This window comes from Aulonocara sp. 'chitande type north' Nkhata Bay, linkage group LG9 (genome assembly GCF_057382095.1).
Source record: "Aulonocara sp. 'chitande type north' Nkhata Bay isolate Kocher_YH1m ecotype deep benthic linkage group LG9, A_spYH_male_GT1.1, whole genome shotgun sequence".
In the NCBI taxonomy this organism is placed as follows: domain Eukaryota; kingdom Metazoa; phylum Chordata; class Actinopteri; order Cichliformes; family Cichlidae; genus Aulonocara; species Aulonocara sp. 'chitande type north' Nkhata Bay.
This window is the reverse complement of record NC_141352.1, coordinates 36,421,904-36,443,255: the sequence shown is the minus strand read 5'-3', so window position 1 is coordinate 36,443,255 and position 21,352 is coordinate 36,421,904. Positions and strand designations below refer to the sequence as shown.

At 41.6% G+C, this 21,352-nt stretch overlaps 1 protein-coding gene across 1 annotated transcript; it reads right to left on the bottom strand.

The window, feature by feature from the left end:
* Positions 1-7,120: 7,120 nt before the first annotated feature.
* bambia (BMP and activin membrane-bound inhibitor (Xenopus laevis) homolog a) lies at positions 7,121-11,514 on the bottom strand. Its single transcript, XM_086307312.1, has 3 exons — positions 10,967-11,514; positions 8,970-9,248; positions 7,121-8,128 (listed from the first exon to the last, which is right to left on the bottom strand). Exons 1-3 carry the CDS (start codon positions 11,040-11,042, stop codon positions 7,713-7,715), a joined length of 771 nt encoding a protein of 256 aa, XP_086163438.1. The 5' UTR covers positions 11,043-11,514; the 3' UTR covers positions 7,121-7,712.
* Between the last annotated feature and the right edge of the window lie 9,838 nt (positions 11,515-21,352).

Here is a 21,352-nt window from a genome sequence, read left to right as displayed (position 1 = left end):
GTTTTTCCAACGAGGAGGTCAGTTTTGTTCAAAAAACAGCTTCCACGATGGCACCTGAGTCAATCAAAACAGAACAGAACCTTACATGGGTGTACTGGAAGATATATGTTCTAGACTACTGCGGCTCATTTGATGAGTAAAACTAAATAAATACCATTTATTCTTGCAAAGTTTGTTTACTACACTCAAACCCCTATAAAACCTTAAAAACTGGTATAGGGTTTATGATCTTGGACCGGTCACTCAAGAACTTTAAGGAAACTGCCTTTCACTGCGTGAAGTTTATGGTTTTGGGGCTGCAGCTCTAAAGGGCCACAGTAAACCTGGACTATCTCACAAACTCTTCTTATAAAAACAGGAAATTCAAAGAGTGGGAGTTTGCCTCTATTAAATCAGCATAGTGTAGCTTTGCTTAGCTTAGCTTATATTAGCTAAAGGCAGGGAAAGGAGGCAAAAGTTTGTCTAAAATTCCAAAAGTAACAGTATCTGCCTACCACCATAAACTGAACTACTTAAAAACTGTATCTTGTGTAATTTCTACTGATTGTCTATGTCAACAGCGCTCAAGCAAGTCACTGCACCCTGCCAGAAATCAGTCCAACCCAAAGCCTCTTATTCCTTAAAGGATTAAAGGTTTTGGCCTCGTGTGGAACGATGCCGAATGCACTCTGTGAAAACTATCACAGTAAATTCTTTCAGTCCGTCAGTTAAGCAGTGACTGTTGGACTCCTGGTTAAACATAACAAAAAAATAAAACCTGCAGAATGCTTTTACCTAAAGATTTAGTATTAGTATTTATTTATTTATTGTCATTGTCAAGAACAATGAAATTGCGTTTGGGGCTTCCATACAACCCAAAAAAAAGAAGAAAATAATAAATACCCCTTAAAACCCAAGTGTACATATTTAACCCAGTGTGACTCCAATGCAATAAGACAATCCTTAGCAATAATGTTCGTAGAAATTCAGACAAAGACCTGAGAAACATGACAAAATACAACAATGCAAAATACAAAATAAAAGATTACTCATGATTAAGCTAGCTGACTTCACGATCACTTCCAAGCTTAGAAGCATTTCTTAGTAGTAGCCTATTGTTAGCGGGTCATGGATGTTTTTTCAAAGAATATTTTACAGCTGTGGTGCAACTCTTGAAAATTACTGTTTAAGGTAGTATTACGCTTAGCAAACCCGCTGGCATTCCTAAATCTTTCATCAAACAATAATCAAAACTAAAAAACTACCATATACAAAATAAATGTAACCTAGATTTTCAATTGTTTAGGCTCAGCGGCTCAGCGGGGCTGTGTTTCACAATAAAGTAACTGTGTGTTTTTCCACTTTTAATTACCATTAGCACTTCTTTAATCAGCACAAAATCATCCTGACATGCAAATGTGCTTTCCCTTTCAAAACCAAGGGCATTTCTGAGTGACTGGTATAAATGAACGATGCTGTTTCATTGAGAGGAAGGTTGCATTGTTCAGCCATCTGTCTTCAGGGGCCCTCAGCTGACAGACGGGGCCCAGTGAGACACCTCAGCTGAACAAGAAGGCAAATTAATGTCGAGTTTCTAAAGGAGCGCACGAGTAGCTGACCATTCAAGGACCAATGTTTGCAGATATGCCTTTGAGTGTGTGCTCATTAGCCATTTTGTTTGTGGTTTCTTCTTAGTCTTGGCTGGAGATCCTTCTTTTAGGAACATAAACCTTTTTTTTTCTTTTTTTTTCTTTTTTTTTCTTGTTTTTTTGCTATTTGCAGAGTGCGACATTTAACTTCAAGAAGCCCACTCTGTCCTGTAAACATTCCCAACATTATTATTTTCCTTTTGGGGCAGATTTATATCTAAATGTTAACAACACACTGGGGTAAATGTTTAGATGGGGCGGAGGAGCTCTAAAGCTGTAGCTTTATCCACTGGAAGGAAATGAATTGGCTAAATATTTAGATCACATCTTATTCCAGCGGATGTCTGTCACCACAGACGATGATTTGTCTCTGTGGTCATGCACATTTTTCAATTAAAAATTACATTTTTATTTTTTGTTAAATTTGTCTTATGGAATTGCAAGTTGTGTTTATTTTCCGGAATGTCTCTATTTGTTTGTGGTTGGGAAATGGTAAACAGCCTTCAAGTATCAGTGATATGATTTAGACTGCAGCCACTTTGCAGTAGAGCCTTTGCAGAGGCTGCTTCGGTATCTTATAGAAGCTTTATTGTTGCTTCTGTTGAGTATGAAGAACCTGTTATATGATGGTACGTAAGGGCTGAAGCACCTGCTTGTTTTCATGTCCTGAACATCAGCAGAATCAGATGCTTAGATCATTAATTAATCAAAAAAGCTGAAGCTTGATTTATCTTAAATGCAGGGTTTTGATTTAGACTTCATCGTGTACATAAAAACTCTATGGGAACGTTTTTTGGAAATCTTTAAATTACCTGTAGACTGCATAAAAAACTCCAGACTTGGACTGGGGATGTTGTTATCCTATATGACAGAGGCAGACCCTGAAGTCCCAGGGGGAAAGCATCAGCTAGGGTAGTTGAGAAGATTAATGAAGGCAAGGTGCCAGGTTTGGGCGAGATTCATCCTGAGATACTACCAGTGTCTTGGCTGACACACCTCTTTAATGTCACTTGGCCGTATAAGATAGCATCTGTGGAGTGGCACACTGTGGTGGTGGTGGTGGTGGTTTCCATTTTTAAAAATGGGGACCAGAGGGTGTGCTCTGGGGTATTGCACTGTTCAGCCCCAGAATAGGGGGCTTTGGCCGATCCTTGAACCTTGGATTTGGGTGGAGCAATAAGGATTGTGTCTTGGCCGTTAAACAGTGGACCAGATCTTAACCCTTGCAAGACATCTGGAGGAATCGTGGGAATTTCACTATCCTGTCTGTAGGATCAGGGTTAAATTGTTCTCTGTAAAAGTAAATGTTCAGGACTTCCAGTGAGCAGAAGCAAATGCAGAAAACGGACAAAACTCAGACATGAGCTCACATGAGAAAACGCGAGAGCCTCATCGAGCGAGGTAGACCCTTGGACCTAGAAGTAATCACTGTGTCATCACTCGGCAAGCAGATGGTTTGCTGACTCATTGTTTTAAAGCTTCAGGTGCTGCTGCTTTTTCAAGAATGTTCATCTTGTGCGAGGGCCGCATGACAATTTGTACTCGTATGGCAATCCCAAAGTAGCCACTTTACTCTATATGGGACCATTACATAAATAGTGAACATATTGGCTAATACATGACATAAACCTAGTTAACGAGACCATAAACGTACTGTCGAAATCTTTAGCAAGGTCACACATTAATTAAAGGAACAGTAGGGTCATTGTTTTGCAACTACAGGATTCGTTCCCTTGCTAGGATTGAGAGAAGACAAGTTTAAGGCACCTCCACAGTTTTAACTATCAGCTATGGCCAGCAATTTGTTTGGCATGATTACCTTAAAACATCCTTTGATTACCACAGCTGCTGCTGAATACACATGACATCAGCTGAGCTACCAATTGCGTGTGTTCCACCTGTGGATCAGGTAGGCAGCAGAAAATACGGTGATCTGAGGATATGGAGTGAAGAAAACCAAGGAAAAAAAATAGAGGATCCTTCTAAAACAAGGGTTTAAAACAGGGCTTGTTACGAACCCCAGGAGGCGCGCAGCCATCGCCACGCACAGGTGTTAACAGGTTCCACGTGTGTTTACACTTCATATATTGTTCCACACATCGCTGCCGCCACAGTGGGCATACGGCTTTCCGGGACGCAGAGGCGGTGGTTCACACATTTCAGATTGTTAACCTTGCAGCAGGAAGGCTGCCCACCTGAGGATGGAGAACATTCAGGAGGCGGCATTTAAGATAAAAAGGGAAGGACGGTGAGATTTTCCGCTGGAAGCTGGCAACAATGTCATGGTGGTGGTTGTACTGGTGGCGGCGCTGGGGGCCGGCTTGAAGTCGTTTCCAAACAAATTGGGGCTCTTTTGATGCGGGCCAGTTGGCCACCTCATTAAATTTGCATGTGAATGCAGACAGCTTGACCGCCTAGCGCTGCACAAAAAGGCCGATGCTAATGACCATGCCTGTGTATGCCTCGTACTGTGGAAGCTGGAGCTGTGTGTGTGCATGTAATTAATTCCCAATGCTGCCAGATGCACAAAAGGGGAGTCCACTTGCTTATCCTCCTTTAAGGCTTACCTGAGGTGATTCCCTAACCTTCCTGTGGCTACCTGACACCCATTGGTGAGACAGCAAAGTGGGATCAAGCTAAAGAAAACAGCAGTCACATTAGGCAGGCCAGGCAAAGGACATTGTTATTATTACAAGGGTAATAGTCCTGGGGGAGGCCCTGAGCATGGGCTGAGCCTCGCTAATGCAAGCTGCCGTTAAGTGGTTAGCTGCTAATAGTGTTTTCCTGTCCTCCTAATGGAAAGAAACAAGGGTCAGTGCTCAACACACACTCACACACTTTTTAGCCAAGCGGACCTCCACTTTCAAAATACTTACAGGATGTCTTAATTGCATTGCCGTGGTAACACGAGAGCAATCACAAGGGTGTGAACTTTTCAACCCAAGCTTCTCCTGTCATCCTCCAGCATGACGCACGTGGCGCATAATACCCAGCCTGTTGCAAGTTCCCGTAGCGATCACTGCCACATTTGGACTTTTTAGAAATGTAAATATTCGGCGGGAGTTTAGAAAGTGCTGACCAGCAAGCGAGCCTGAGAGAAACCTGACCTCAGACTTCAAACAAGCTGTCAGAATCCAGCTTTTATCTTTTTTTCAGTTTGTATTCACGTTCTGCAAGAATTGAGCAGAAAAGCAATGCCTTTCTACAGCAGCCCCAATACTTTGTGACAGTGTCATCGCAGTCCCTTCAAAAGGGCTTTTATTCTGAAAGGGCAGGGGTGGAATCCAGTTTGGATTCAGGAGACAGACACTATCTCTACTTTTAAAATTAGGCTTAAAACTTTCCTTTTTGCTAAAGCATATAGTTAGGGCTGGACCAGGTGACCCCGAATCCTCCCTTAGTTATGCTGCAATAGACGTAGGCTGCCGGGGGATTCCCATGATGCATTGAGTTTTTCCTTTCCAGTCACCTTTCTCATTCACTATGTGTTAATAGACCTCTCTGCATTGAATCATATCTTCTTCCACAGCATGTCTTTATCCTGTCTTCCTTCTCTCACCCCAACCGGTCACAGCAGATGGCCCCGCCCCTCCCTGAGCCTGGTTCTGCCGGATGTTTCTTCCTGTTAAAAGGGAGTTTTTCCTTTCCACTGTTGCCAAAGTGCTTGCTCATAGGGAGTCATATGATTGTTGGGTTTTTCTCTGTATGTATTACTGTACGATCTACTGTACAATATAAAGCGCCTTGAGGCGACTGTTGTTGTGATTTGGTGCTATATAAATAAAATTGAAATTGAAATTAATTAAATATACTTATTCAAGTATTGTAAATTACTGGATTTCCATTTTACGCTATCCAGTGCTTCACAAAGACATTAAAAGCGATCTACAAAGACATTTGTGGCAGCCTGTGCTAACTCCTGGCACAGTCAGCAAATTTATATGAAACTGTGTGTGCACGCAAATGTCACATTTCAGTAACATTTAAAACATGTAAAATCTTAAATACACATGCTGCACTTGCATTGCCAGTGGTTGACCTCTTCCATTATGTTCTGCTACATCCTGTTTTCTGAGCATTAAAATCAACTTTTTAAAGTCTGATATTTTCCCCCTCTCATTTGTATGTAACACATCTAAATCACTTTCCTTCCACTAGTTGAGAGTCAGGTTACTTCAATTAGTAAGATGAAAAGAAAAATCACATTTCTCATGTAGTTGCTATATAATGCTTATAGCACACTGTCACAGCTGAAGTGGCTTTTTTGTTGTATCGAGGTCCTTGGTAGAGACTGAAGCCTGGACGGGATCCCTAAAATTAAGTTACTCTCCTTGGCACTCTCCTCTGCTCCTACGGGAACTAATTAGGAAAGTTATTTTAACTTTAAACTTTTAATTTCACTGGCCATTGGGAGATAAAAAATATGTACAAGTCAAATCTGGCAACCACTTAAAAACCAGTCTGATCACTGCACCACAAATGTTTTCAAAAGCCGTTTCACCTCTAGAATTATACTTCTCCCAAAATCTTTGTTATTGTGGACATCTCCCATAGATCAGGCTTCTTTAAGTGCTGCCTCTTTCTTTCTCTCCTATAATGTTTCTGTTCCAAACTAAGAGCTTTGCTGAACGGCACGTTGTAATTTGGGTGAACCAACCTTTTAACAACAAGGAATAACTATTATTGTTTTGGGGTTTTTTTTAATAATAATCCTGCAAAGCCAAAGATGAGTTTCCATCCACTGCTTCTCTGTTGTTTCCTACTAAAGACATACGTTTTGACATTTTTGTTTCAGAACAGCTGGACTCTGTAGTTTCAATAAATATCACAAAGAAGAGAAAAGATTTTTGTTGGGGTTAGGCTAACCCATCTTCAGCAGTGAACTGATACACCTTTGGTGCTCTGGTGAGCATTTGCAGCAGCAGGACTAAACGTGTAGGAGTGAGTTTGTGCTTCAATATTGCAATCCCTCCTCACTGATACTCTGCTGAACACAGACGGGGGAACTTGGGTGACTCTTACTGGCATTTAGAGTGGAGTATAGAAAAGAAACAGCTTTACTACTTCCTGTGTGAAGTGTAGCCCATGAGGAGGGAGTTATATGAAGCTGAAAACCTGACCTCTGCTGAGGGTTCAGGAATAACTGAGATAGATAGCATCTCTATGGTAAAACAAGACTTTACTGTTAGCTCCATTAGATACACACACGCACACACACACACACACACACAGCATAAAGGCCACCCTAGCGCGTGCGTTTAACAAGATCTGATAGTCACTAAAAACTTCACAACAGCCCCAGCAGTGTGTCTGTAAGTTCACGGATGGTACATTTCAAAGCTGAATATGTAGCAAAAACAGAAGCGTGAATCGGCAAATAAATAAAAAGTCACTTTTAATGGAAGTTCTTCTTTCACACTCAATCAAGCTTATAGTCTGATCACAGAGAGAGATGTTGGACATTCACCCAGAATAAGACACACGCCGGTCAGTTTTATCAGACAAAAATATATATATTTAGAATCTTTACATTAAGCTTGAATCATGAAACATACACAGAGGAGTGCGCACACCTACAGCCAAACACTGATTTTTTTTTTTTTTTTTTTTACTCCTCACACAAGTCATTTTATTTTGTACCCTGGTGTCAGTGTTGAGTTGTTGTCTTAAGCAATGATGGGTTTTTTTGTTGCTGTTGTTGTTGTTTTTTACAAATGTGCAAATAAGACAGATTTGGAATCCTTCAGCGCTCAGTGTAAAAATAAAACAGTCCAGGATCCTCGGGAGCGGTGACAGAGCTCTCACTCTACCTCAGCCCTGCCCTCTCAAGTTTAAATACAGCTCCTCGTTGCTTCGCCTTTCATTTTCAAGTAAAGTGCTCCTCTAGCAAAAACCACAAGGCATGAGATCAGTCTCGTATTTTTTCGCTGATGTTTAAAAAACAAACAAATTGAAAAACAACCCAAAGGACAAAAAAATGTGGGAATGTCTTTTTAAAGTACAAAAGAGCCAAAGCCAACAATTGAGAGGCAGTCCTGGCTGTTTCTTGGAGGTGTCAGTCATTCAGTTCCCAGCAGGAACTGGTCATACAAACTCCAGCTTGCCGTGGCCACTGTACATCCCCCAGTGCACCAGAGACAGGATCTTGTCGTTGCCTAGGTCAGCCTGCCTCATCTTGTCGCAGGTCAGACAGCAGTTCTCGTGGCCCGTCACAGGTACCATGCACTCCAGGTCCAGCTTGGCCACGTGTCCCTTCTTGGTGTGGTGGCCGTGGAAGCTGTAATGGAGCCGCGACAGCATCTGCTGCCGCTGGTCCTGCAGCCGCTTGTTCTCGCTGCGCAGCATCCGTAACGCCAGCATGATGAGCAGGACCAGGATGAGGCCGCCAGCGATCGGCACAGCGATCACAGCCGCACGGAACCACACTTCTTTGGCTGAGGTCAGCTCCTGAACCCGGGTCACCAGGTTCCTGTTGTTGCTGTCTGGCTGGTAGCGGCCATCTGCACACACGCATGGAAAAAAATAAAATAAAATAATCTGGTTAAATGCATGCTCATATGGTTTCCACTGCTCCATAGAGCCTGGTCTTAAAGCAAGTGATTATGTTTGAACTGCTGTTTGGAGCTTAATGAGAAGGAGCTGCTCTACTCGCCAGTCATGCCAGTAAAGTAACCGCAAAGAGGGAAAATAAGACAGACAGACAGACGCGAACGCACAAGTCAGAAAGGCCAGCAGGGGCAAAAACAAATGAGTCACCTTGTCCCGAACTGAGAGCCAGAAATTAATTTGAGCTAATAAACTATAGTCTGCTGTGCTCGGGTTCACGCAGGAGAGCTGCCGTCCTTCCTCTCTGACTTTTCGTGCACCTTTTCATGACTCTATAAGCTGATGTTTCTGCCCAACATGCATATTCATTCTATGAGGCACATTCCAGCTCAGTGGGAAAATTACATGGTGCACACATAATAAAAAAAGAAAAAAAAGAAAAAGATTATATCTGATCTCTTTCCAAGTGCTTAAAGGTAAACGGGCTGCTCCCTGCCTTCCCAGGCACAGAGCTGGAACCCATTAAAAGTCAAACCAAAGTTCTATTAAGCTTGGGGTGGGGGGGCAGAAGGGGGCAAGGGTGGTCTGAATATCCTTAAACATCAAGTGTTTAAAGAACATTAAAGCTCAATGTATTGCTCCTGGAACTAGATGGAGGAAAACATGGGAGTATTTGCTGAAGAGGACTCGTAAAATCCCTCCACAGAGTGCCATCGTTTCTAAAAACGTAGCTACAGTCTAAAAACAAACATCCCGACAGCCAGTAGCTCAGCTCCGCTACCCTGTTTTACTTACCTGTCGAGTCTCTGGTGTGCGCCAGGTCATGTAGGCCCCTGTAGTTGCACATGTCATCATGGCAGCACTCCAGTGTTGCCGCCCTGCTGAGAGCATCCAAGGCCCTTTGGCTGCTGCAGACATCCGCAGCATTGGCAATGGGGTCTAAACACCCATGGGTGAGTGGAGAGTTGGCGTTGAGCGGGTCCAGCACCTTGGTGAAGCAGGCGTTCAGCTCTGATTTGCACATGTATCCGGTGGCCACACAGTGCGGCGCATCACAGTAGCACCTAATTTCTCCTAAAAGTGGGGAAAAAAGGCAGCGTTAGGGGAACCTGTGCTGACATTAATCCGCTCAAGGTTTCAGAGTCACCATGGCTATTTTGTCTTTAACGTCCAACCATGTGAATATAAAACTCGTATAGTTTGCAGCTGATTTTCTCCGTGTTTTTATCAAACTCATGCTGGCTTCTATTTTACACCAACTGTAGTTCAACTTTTCCCATAGTGGTATACCCTGCTTTTATTTTGAAGTACTGCTCTAAAAGTATCTGTTAAGCCCTGCATTAAACAACCTGGTAACTTTTGAAGAGATCACAGGATTTTTTTTTAACCTGTTCACCTGTCACACCTTCATTTAAGAGCATCCAGTTTAAATGGTTCTTTTTCTCTGTATTCTAAAACAGGAAGCACGTAGCTTGTAATTAGTGGGTTGTCTCAAACGTCAATTTCTTTCAACCTAAATGAAAATTAGTAAAGAGAGGAAGAGATTTTTTTTTTACCTGCAAACTTTCTCCCCCATCCAAAGTTTGCATGCAAAATTGCCTGGGGGTATTGGTATGGGTGTGGTGGTTGGGTGTGGGAGCTCTGAGGTCCCATCTAAGGAGCCTCCAGCAACCTTATCATTAAGGCAACCTGCTCTTACACGGGCCCACTCATTACTTCATCCAGGGCTCCTTTCTCAAAACAGAAATCTGGGCCAAGGATCTGCCCGAACAAAACAGAACCACTGAAACACATATTTATCAACTTAGTTTGCCTTTGATGCCCTCTGTTACTGTTATTATTATAAGTATAAGGACCACTGCAGGACGACCAATGTAAATGTCATTTCACATACTCCGTGACTGCTTTATTTTGAGGAAAATTATCAGAGCTCCACATATAAAGACTTCCCTTAAGCTTTTATGTGCTGGACTCAGGAACAAAACCTGGAATGAGAGAGCTAAAAAGCCCGAAAGTCTGTGACTGCACCAACTTAGCAGCGCAGGAACACATTCATCAGATCAGTGTTTTCCCTGTGAATGATTGGAGCGGTGGGGCCCAGGCAGGTCATTTGGAGAATATTTCATTAGAAAGGAGAGGCCCCTTTGTGGACTGAGGGGGTGGTGGCGGGGGGAGTACTGAAGCTTTTCTAGCCCTGCTAAGTCTCGTATGAATGGCAGCTACAACATTAGTGGAGTTATTAAGTGTAGCCTAGCAGCTAAGAACTGTATTACACACTTGAGGATTAATCACAGTGTATTACTATTATATTAATAACAGTGCATAGAGGTTAGGTCTTATTAAAAATTTGGTTTTAACTGAAAAAAGGTATGTCATGCCTTCAGAAAAAAAAGAATAATAATGAGGGCAGAGGTAGTTATTGTTGTTTCCGCTGCTGTTATTAAGTTTTCTCTTCTTTTTTTTAAAGGGGAGGTATGACTGAATAAAATTAACTGAAATCTGAAGACGACTGGAAGAATAATATGTTTATTACAAAAAAAAAACCCAGTAATAAACAAACGCGTTTATGATTCCCCTCATTGGTAAAGTACGACTTTATGACCAAATGTTAAATCATTTTCTTGCTAATTATGACGGGTTTTCCCCGCAAACACTGGCGCGAGCGTAAGCTGCCCCGCAGAAGCCTGGAGCCGTCGACTGAGGGTTAAGTTCAGCCTCGTTTTTATCGCTTCAAAACACTGTTTATCCTCTTTTGAAGAAGCCAACAAACACGCATCAAAGTCCACACGTACCTTTGGTCAGAAGAACGGCCATGGCACAGAGTTCCAATTGTAGCCAAATGGAAATGAAACTGGACTGGCGATCCATTTACACCAAATTACTGCACAAGAAGAGTCCTCATATATCCAGTAGCAGCAGCAGAAGAGTCCGCTGGGCAGAAAGCAGCGCGAGAAAAAAAAAAGATTTACATGAAGCTATGGCGAAAAATGAAGCCTTCGTGGGGTCGGAACGCGGTAGCTCACGATCCTGACTGGAACACCAAAGAAAAGGGGGAAAAAAACACCCCAAAATGTCTCCTCTCCCGCATGGAGCCACCGAGACCCTCGCGAATTTGTTACCGGAGCGCACAAAATACAGCAGCCTCTTCTTCAAGCCCAGAAACAAAAGAAAAGATATATACTCCGTTGAACAGAGTGAAACCGAGTCATAAAGTTGTCAGTGCTGGTCTTCATCTGTCTCGCTCTGCAGCCGGTCACGTCGAAGCATCACTTTTGTATTCCACGACTGAGAAACAAACACGGACAACTCCGCTGTGCCAAAGACTACAAGGGACAGGCACGATCGAGCAGAAATAGCTGTGGTCAGTCAGAGCTCCGCCTCCTCTAATCTGATTGGCCAGCCTACCGAGAAAGAAGTTAGTGATAGGACGTACAACAAAGCATCCGGTGGCTCTTTTCAAAATAAGGCAAAAAATATAAAGTATTTTAAAAAAGGAAAGTACTATTAAAAAAAAGAAGAGAATGAGAAAAATTAAGATATTAAGATAAATTATATGAATAAATTCTATGTATAAATTACATGAAATGGACACTAAACATAAAGCATGTTTTATTATCGATCTATGTAAAACAAATGGGATCTCCTATTATTAGTGCATTACTAAATAAATAAGCAGATGCAGTTACACTGGTAATGGAAGGATAATGTTAACAGAAAATTTTAATGTTACGCATCGTGCCATTAATATGTTAAAACTTAAACACTATACTTAAAAAAAACCCATAGCATTCTTTTAGATTTTTTTTAGGTTTTGCACAGTCATCTTGAGGAATTATTATTATATGATTTATTTTCTCCTAATGTTCCAATCAGGGAGCCCCTGAAGATTTATTCTCTAGACATAATCAACTTGTTTCCGGTCTCACACTGCTTATTCTTCTGTAGCTTGATCACTCTGAAGCTTTCATTCATCGTTCTTTATTTCCATAATAAAGTATCCCATTTATCAGTAGTGGATGCCATTGGTCCGGGCAGCAGTCACTCCAGCAGGTTAACAGCTGTCCCGCACACAGTCATACTGTCGCCTGATGATAATGCAGGTCTTGGACTATTATCTGTGTTTTCAGTGTTATGGGTGCAGCCGATATGTGATGTAATCCTCCCCACTTTTTTCCAAATTTGGATGATATAAATTACCCAAAACTTACCCAAGAGTACTGACAGATTCTTCATTGAGCACAAGTAAGTGCATTGTAAAACAGCCGTGTGTGCAGTGTGGACAGTCGCAGATACCTGCAGGGTGATCCCGATGGCAGCCAGGTTGACGCCGCGATGAGCCTCTCCCCTTCAGGCCATCACACTGCTGCTGCTGCAGGAAAGAGCGGACAGTCAGAGAAATTAGCAATCCAAAAAAGCACATGGCGCCACCGAGACGGCTTGCGCACACACACACACCCTGGACGCACGCACACAGTACACATTTACCCATTAACAACCGACAATGCAAAACATAGGTGTGCGCGCAAGCTTCATCCGCAGATGGTGTCTGTATTAAATTAAAAAAAGAAGAAGAAGAAAAAGAAGAAACAAACAAACAGATGATGCGTGTTAATAATCTCACGCATTTGTTAAGCATGCTTTCATTCATGTAATGACTCATTAAGCGCAGAAATAAAACATCCGCAGGCGGTTTGCGGCCAACAGACAACAGGAGGATACTGCCTCAGGCAACACAGGAGATCTCACACACACACACACACACACACACACACACACACACACACACACACACACACACACACACACACACACACACACACACACACACTGCTATTAAAGTAATTATCTGCAATTCCACAGAGGCGCCAGTCCACGGCTGGCGTTACATCATTTATCTGTAACTGTGGAGTGCGTGAAATGGGTGCAACGGGACAAAGGTAGTAGTTCAGAATTCTGGAAGCTTTATTCATCTGAAGTCCTCGTAAAGTTTGTGATGCTGGGCAGAAATGCTAAGGCACCTCTTCTCCCCATGAAGTGCTGTTTCTCTGACCTTAACTCCTGCTAACAAGAAACATGAGAAATTTTCGTTTTCAGTCAAATATGAAGGGAAATTCACCTTTAATATCCCAGCTGCATTATTTCCCCCTTCTTAAAGTCTGTCTGTACTTGTGCTTGATGGACAACTATCATCCCCTGGTGGTCGAAGCTGTTAAGGACAATTTTACGTTACAAAGTGACAGTGCCCTAAACAACGTAGGCAGTTTAGTGGTTCACACATTTGCTTCAAAAGCCGAAGGTCGAATTTCGAGATATTAAAGGTCCTTTTTGTAATTACCTTCAGACAATTTAAATAAAACTTCTACCATCAGCTGTAGTAATTTACCACTGAGGGCTGAAATGTTTTTGGATGTTTGTTGCTATTCTTTTAACTTTTACTACTTCTTTTTGGATTTCTAACAACAACAACAACAACAACAACAACAACAACAACAATAATAAGAAGAAGAAGAAGAAGAAGAAGAACAACAACAACAACAATAATAATAATAATAATAATAATAATAATAATAATAATAATAATAATAATCTGCTCTTAATGGCTTGGCTGGTAAAATAAAAAAATATACTGACTCACTTGCACATGTTCTTCACATTCTGTTTATGGCTTTTGTTAATTTTGAAAGGTTTTAAAAATGTAAAAAAAATTAGTTTCCAGTAAGTACCTTTAAGGGTTAGTCTTAATTAAACCTATTCAACAAGCTCTGAATTCTACATTTCCATAGAAGACAGATGGAGTTGTGTCTGTTTGCATATAGCAAGTTGGATTATACCAATGCAGAGACTACAACGACATCTGATGGGGAGGGGAAGGGGGGGGAGAAAAGGGAGAAACAAGGAATCACTGGTCATCATTACCATGTAAAGAACAAATGCTGATTGGTTTGGAAGTTTAAGAGGAAAGGGAGTGAAGCACTTACAAGTAGAAAGAGTGTGAAACGGAGAGTTTTAATTGTCTATGTATAACATGTGAGAGTCTATTTAGTAGCATAAGCTGCCTCATACATAACCAGGGAGGTGTACAGCAGGGTTTCAGAAGGGTTTGGAGTAGCTATGGTATTTAACACAAAAGCATAAATCTTGTTTCAATTTCCCTCTAGTACAGGAAAACATTCACATTTAGTGGCTAAGTCAAATAGCACAAACACACAGAAAGAGCAGGCCACATCACCAGATGTTCCACATATTTTTGACACAGCCCCATGCTGACAGTACACAGCTACAACATGTAAACATGATGTCTGCAAAGCTCTGCATAGCACCCATCCTGTTCTGTTTATAAGGGTCTCAGGGGGTCTGGAGCCTGTCCCAGCTACCATAGAGTGAGAGGCAGGGTAAACCTTGGACAGGTGTCAGTTTGATGCAGGGATAACACAGAGAGACTATTTGCACTCACATTCATACCTAATGGCAATTACCAATGAACCTAACCCCACTAATTGCATGTCTTTGGACTGTGGGAGGAAGATGGAGTACCCAGAAAAAAAACCATGCACACACAGCTATAGTTACGTCCATAAATATTTAGACAGAATCATTTTTGTTTTTTCTAATTTTGGTTCTGTAAACTTTTGAGCCCCTTCATTTTAGGGGCTCAAAAGTAATTGGACAAATGAAATAAATGAAATTATGTAATGTCAACTTATAATACTTTGGTTGAAAACCCCTTGCCGGCACTGACAGACTGAAGTGTTGAACTCATGGACATCACCAGATGCTGGGTTTCCAACTTTTAAATGCTCTGCTAAGCCTTTACTCCAGTGGCTTTAAGTTGCTGTTTGTTTGTGGGCCTTTCTATCTGAAGTTTAGTCTTCAACAAGTAAAATACACGCTCATCTGGGTTAAGATCAGGTGACTGATGTGATCATTCAAGAGTAATCCACTTCTTTGCTTTAATAAACTCCTCGGTTGCTTTGGCTGTATGTTTTGGGTCATTGTCCATCCATATAATTAAACACCACCCAATCAGTTTGACTGCATTTAGCTGGATTTGAGCAGTATGTCTCTGAAAACCTCACAATTCAATCAGCTGCTTCTGTCCTGTGTCACATCATCAGTAAACACTAGTGTCCCAGTGCCACTGGTAGCCATGCACAACCAAGCCATCACACTGCCTCCGTCGTGTTTTACAGATGATGTGCTACTCTTTGGATCGTGAGCTGTTCCATGGCTTCTCCATACTTTTTCCATCTGTCCAAAGAATGTGGTGGCTTTTTGAGATGTATTTTAGCAAAGTCCAATCTAGTCTTTCTATTCTTGAGGCATATGAGTTGCTTGCACCTTGCAGTGAACTGTCTGTATTTACTTTCATGCAGTCTTCTCTTTATGGTAGACTTGGATAATGATACCTTCTGGAGAGTGTAGTTCACTTGGTCGGCCATTGTGAAGGGGTGTCTCTTCACCTTGGAAATGATTCTGTGATCATCCACCACTGTTGTCTTCTGTGGTCATCCAGGTCTTTTTGTGTTGGTGAGCACACCAGTGCTGTCTTTCTTTCTCAGGATGTACCAAACTGTAGGTTTTGCCACTCCTAATATTGCAGCAATTTCTCGGAGCTGTCTTTGAAGCTCAAGGATGGCTTGTTTCACCTGCATGGAGAGCAGGTTTGACCGCATGTTGTCTGTTTACAGCAAATTCTTCCAAGTGCAAGCATCATACCTCAAATCAACTCCAGGCCTTTTATTTACTTAATTGATATTGACACAACCAAGGAATTACCCACACATGTCCATGAAATAGCTTACGAGTCACTTGTCCAATTACCTTTGGTCCCTTTAAAAAAGAAGCTGCACATGTTAAGGAGCGGAAACTCCTAAACTCTTCATCCAATTTGAATTTGGATAGCATCAAGTGAAAGCTGAGAGTCTACACATTATATCCATGTCCATTATGTAACTATAATTGGTATACGTTTCAGTAGGTCTTGATAAACTTTTAAAATTGTATATAATTTATATAGTGTGGAAAAAATAGTGTGGCAGCTTTGGTTGTTCATAGCTGTTCATATACAGTCTATGATCCAGACCTAGGCCAAGATAATCCTAATGAGATCACTATAGCAACAGCTAGGCATTTCATAATTGGTTATATGCTTTATACATGGATGTGGGGGTGTCAGAAGTGAGCTGTGAGAGGTGTTGTTGTGAGCTTGTCCCCAGCCCCCCACACAGTAGCAGTAAGAAAACAAAACTGTGTGTCTTCTCCTGCAGAGAAGGTGCGCGTCAAAGGGATTTAGGGGAGGGGAGAGGGGCATTTCATGTAAGTGCTCTTTTAAGGGTGTGATCGTGCCCCACAGGTAGCGTCTGCTTTCACACATTAGGAGAGACTTGTAGGTGTGACCTGCTGCAGAAAGGACAGGCTTTGCTTAATAAAAGCCACATTGCTGCTGAGGCAGAGGGAGCAGAGGGCTAACTGGGGTCTAATTTCACTCTTAAAAAGTACATTTTAAGCCGAGCTCCCTAAGGAGGCCCAAGTGATTTCACTCAAATATCACTGATTTCATGAACAGCTCAGTGAACACTTCCGTCTGGATAGACAGCCTTCCTCTAACACCTCCTCTGGTGCTTCCTCTTCTCACTTTGAAGTGAGCCATATCGATGTCTGTGAAGAGTCACAGACAGGCAGACTGTCTCTTTCTTTCGTGATCTAGTTTACTCTCCTCAACATAATATTGTCTGCTCCTGAGAGCCTTCTGTGGAAAGAGAGGAAAGAGAGGCACGGGGAGACTGCTCACAGAAGCTTTGTTATTCTGGGTTGGGTCCAAGGGGCTACACTCCCCAGCACTCTGGGTGGGCTTGTTTTATCCACAGGGGCGGATCTAGAGAAATTTTCTTAGGATAGCATGGAAATCAAACAGAGTGGCAAAATCAAAGCCATTTTTTCACACACATGCAGGTGTTACATTCTGTAATATGAATTATATATGGTAAAAAAAAAAACAAAAAAGCATCAAATACAGTAGGAATACACATTTCATATAAATATAGCCTGTAACTTTATTTTCTTTAACCTACATAATTAAACATTTCAGTTACATAAAACATGTGGATTTTGATTTGATGTACTGTATAGCCTATAAATAAGTATGTAGTCCAATAAGTGTAAAATCTAGAGAGCTACACAAACCCAAGTCTGACTTCAGTCTCAGACTCTGAACTGTCTGAACTGCACTGTTACCCTTTTTCCACCAAAAATTTAAACTTAGCTTTCCATGATTTATTGGGTTAACCCTCTGGGTCCAGGATACATTGGTCATTTTTGACTACTTTTTATTTTACCTTTGTTTGGTATCATACTCTTCAGCACTATCACACATGTCTGAATTTACAGTTATTTTTTCTGAAAACCACACAAAACTGAGTAGGAAAAAGTTATAGTTTTTATTGTAAAAACCACAAACATGTTTAGTGAATGATTTTCTTAACTTGAAATGCAAATATACATTGTAAATTTTAAAAACGCATGCACTAATTTAGTAAACAATAAAGTTATATACAAATATTACCTAAAATAAATTCAGCTACTGCATCTGGCGTTGTTGTACAACCATTTAAAAATTCTACTAAAACTAAAATTAGAGAACAATAAGATGACACACAAATCGGCCTGGCTAAGTCTCCATGTGATACTATGTAATATATTTAGTTTAAGAATTTATAGGCAATGTTTATTGTAGCTGGGCTCAAAGTGTTAATGCTAGCTTATTTTAATAAACAGCACTGTGATATGCAAAACTGGGGTTGCAAGAGATCATTTTAGGGTGGCACAAGCCACCCCTGTAGATCTGCCCCTGTTTATCCAGACTGTTTGAGACAGCAAGCTGATGACATTCACCTTTGATTTTTACCTGTTTAATCGCATCTTCCACTTTCCTCATGCTGCTCTTACTTTTAGCGTACAGCAATGTAGAGTAGAGAGGGGGGTAAGGTTTGTGTGCATTTCCCCCCTTTTAAATGATGTGTAGCAGTAAACAGTAGATCTTTAATACAGATGTGCAGAGCTGACTGGGTTTGATTTATTAAAACAGTCATGAGAGGCCAGAAACGCTACAGGATAAAATGAAGACAAAAAACAAATCGATAAAATAAAAAGTATATAGAGGTTGTTTTTTTTAAAAAGTAATCCAAGTCACATGTATATATCCTTTAGATAAAAAAGGCAGATCAAAAAATTACAGAACAGTACAAGACTGGCAAATAATTACTTTAGATTTTATGAAAACAAATAAGGAATAAAATGCAGGAAATTTAAAGGGTGGAAAATAGCTTTCTTTGATGCTGAAATAGAGTTGTCTCCCTGTCAATAAAACAAGAATATTATTAGATGCATAAAAATATGTATTGGTTATGACAAAATAAGAGCTCTGAGCCGTCACACTGTTTTTAATAACGAGATGAGAAAGCAGATGCTGCCCTCTGCAGGCAGCTTAGAGCTTCAGCAGTAAGTTCAAACTAAGCAAGGCACAAAGTCTGGAGCCATTCTTCATTTCTTTGTTTTCATAGAAAAATAGGAAATAGGTGCATTAAACATTGTAAAACATATATTGGAACAAATAGCACAAAAAACCCCAAAAGAAAGCAAAAAAAACAACTTGTTTTCAGTTCTGAACCTGAATGAATTCAAAGCCAGTATTTGGCTGTTGACCTGTTTATTCTTCAGAACACCCTGAAGCCCTTTGGGCAGGCTGGCATGTTTTTGTGTGGTCCTCATGAAGAGTTCTCCAGCCTTCTCAAAGGACATGCAAAGCTCTTCTTTGCCTTTTGTTCTTTTCTCTGCCAAGATGATCCAGCACCGCTTCAACAGTGTTGATATCCAGGGAAGCCAGTCCATGACTGATAGTGTTCTATTGTGCGTTTGTGTCCAGGTATGGTTTAACTGTATTGGCAGTGTTAGGGATCATTGTCATGCTGAAAAATGAAGCTGTTGCCAATCAGATGTTTTCCACATGGTATTAAATGGTGGATCAAAATCAGATTTTTCTGCGTTCATCAGGATCCCCAACGCCACTGGCTGTAATTTAGCCAGAGGCCATGGAAGAGCCTCCACCCTTGTTTTACTGATTGTTGTTTCCTGACCCCCTCCATACATATTCATGACAATTTTAGTCACAAACGTCAGTTACTCCCAAAGAACTGATGTGCAAGATGGCATACCTTGGCCTTTCCTTCCTTAAAACTGCTTCTTGGCAGCCACTCTTCCACTGAGACCATCACTGATGAGGCTTCAGTGAACAGTAGATGAAAGAATTGAAGTTCCTGTGTCAGGTTCTTGCCGGATATTTTCCTCTTTCTTAAGGTCATGACTTTCAGGTACTGTTCATCTTTTGTAGTTAGTGTTTTCAGGCCAGCCACTTCTTCTCATCTTGCATTTGTCCAGTTTCCTCACATTTTAACAACACACTACACACCATGGTGAAACATGCTAAGTGTTCAGCTAATAGCTCTTTGGGAATTGCTTTGTTGGTGTAAAAATATTGTTTTATGACTGTTAGACTTTGGTTATTGTTGGTATTTATTGCTCGAATGATTCTGAAGGGAGTGTTAAAGGGACTTTTAAAAAATCCTCTAAAAACCACCAGGAACAGAACTGAAAATGAATGGAAAATTCAGACAATGTATAAAGGAAAATGATGAAAGATCCTCAGAAAGCCTGCTATTGCTAAGCACTTTAAAAGATTACAGGAAAAACTTCTGTGATGTTCCGTGTCCCAGTAACTAGTTTTGGTAGTTGGAGATTGAACCACCAGGGTCTCGTACCTTGGCAGCCTCCCAGCAGGTTATGGATGGAGAGGCCATGTAGAAAGACTTTGGGACTGCCTCGACGAAATTCTGGCAAACCCTCAGGTGACTCCGGTGGGAAAACCTGTCCTCTACCTGGACTGTGCGGGTGGAGCGCTGCGGACTTCAGCTGAGGATATTGTCAGGCGGTGAAAGGAATACCTCGAGGACCTCCTTAATCACACTGGCAGATCTACCATAGAGGAAGCAGAGTCTGGGCACGAGGAGAACATCATCATCTATAGGGGAATCACACTCCTAAGCCACTTCTGGAATATCTATGCCAGGGTGCTAGAGTCGTCTGCTAGTCAAACCTGTGATACAGAAGGAATAATGGGGGTTTTGTCCCAGCCACAGAACACCAGACCAGCTCTTTACCCTCTGGAGGATACTTGAGAGTATGGCCAACAAGTCTACACACGTTTTGTGGTCTCTTGGAGTGTCCTGTGCTTGCTTCCTCGGGAGTAAGGGGTGTTATTCTAATAAAACTATTGCAAGAGCTTGGTCCGCATAGCCAACAATAAGATTTGGTGCAAGGCTTCCACTTGGATGGCCTAAGAGTCTCCTCTGCTTTTGATGTGGTTCTGTTGACTTCATCAGGTGGTCACCTCCAGCTCGCACTGTTCCCAGCCGAGTGGGAAGCGGCAGGAATGAGACTCAGCACCTCCAAGTCTGAGGCCATGGTCCTCATGGTATCCAATGGTCCAGTTGAGGTATGTCCTTACCCTCACCCTGTGGTCGTGAGCTTTGGGCAATGACTGCAAGAACGACACCACGGATACATACGGCGGAAATGATCTTTCTCCATGGATAGCCTCTCACGTCTCATAGGGTGAGACGTTGGACCATCCAGGAGGGGCACAGAGGAGAGCTGCTCCTCCACATCAAAAGTAGCCAGCTGAGGTGGTCGGGCATTATCCTCCACAGCAAGTCCAATATTTACTGAAGAGTTAAAATCCTGCTCTTGGACTGGTCTCACATTTTCAAGGTTTTTTTGGGTTTTTAAAAAAAATGATCAATATTGTCGTATCCCAAACAATTACCAACCTTCAACATTTTACACAGTTACAATAGACAGCTAAAAAAAAAAAATCCTGTTGATGTGTTTGACTTTATGTCACATATTTGATCAACAAGCTTTCACGTGTTGGGCAATGACCGCAAGAACGAAAGAAATAAAAGCACAAGATGGGATCAGAGTCTACACAGCTGACTGGTAATCTTATTGCTGAGCTCCAGTTTGCAATTGACTGGTGTGTTTGATTGCAGATGCATTTAAGAGCATCTACTGTGAGCCACAGCGGGTTGTTAATTCGGCTCAATCACTGAACAAAACGAGACAGG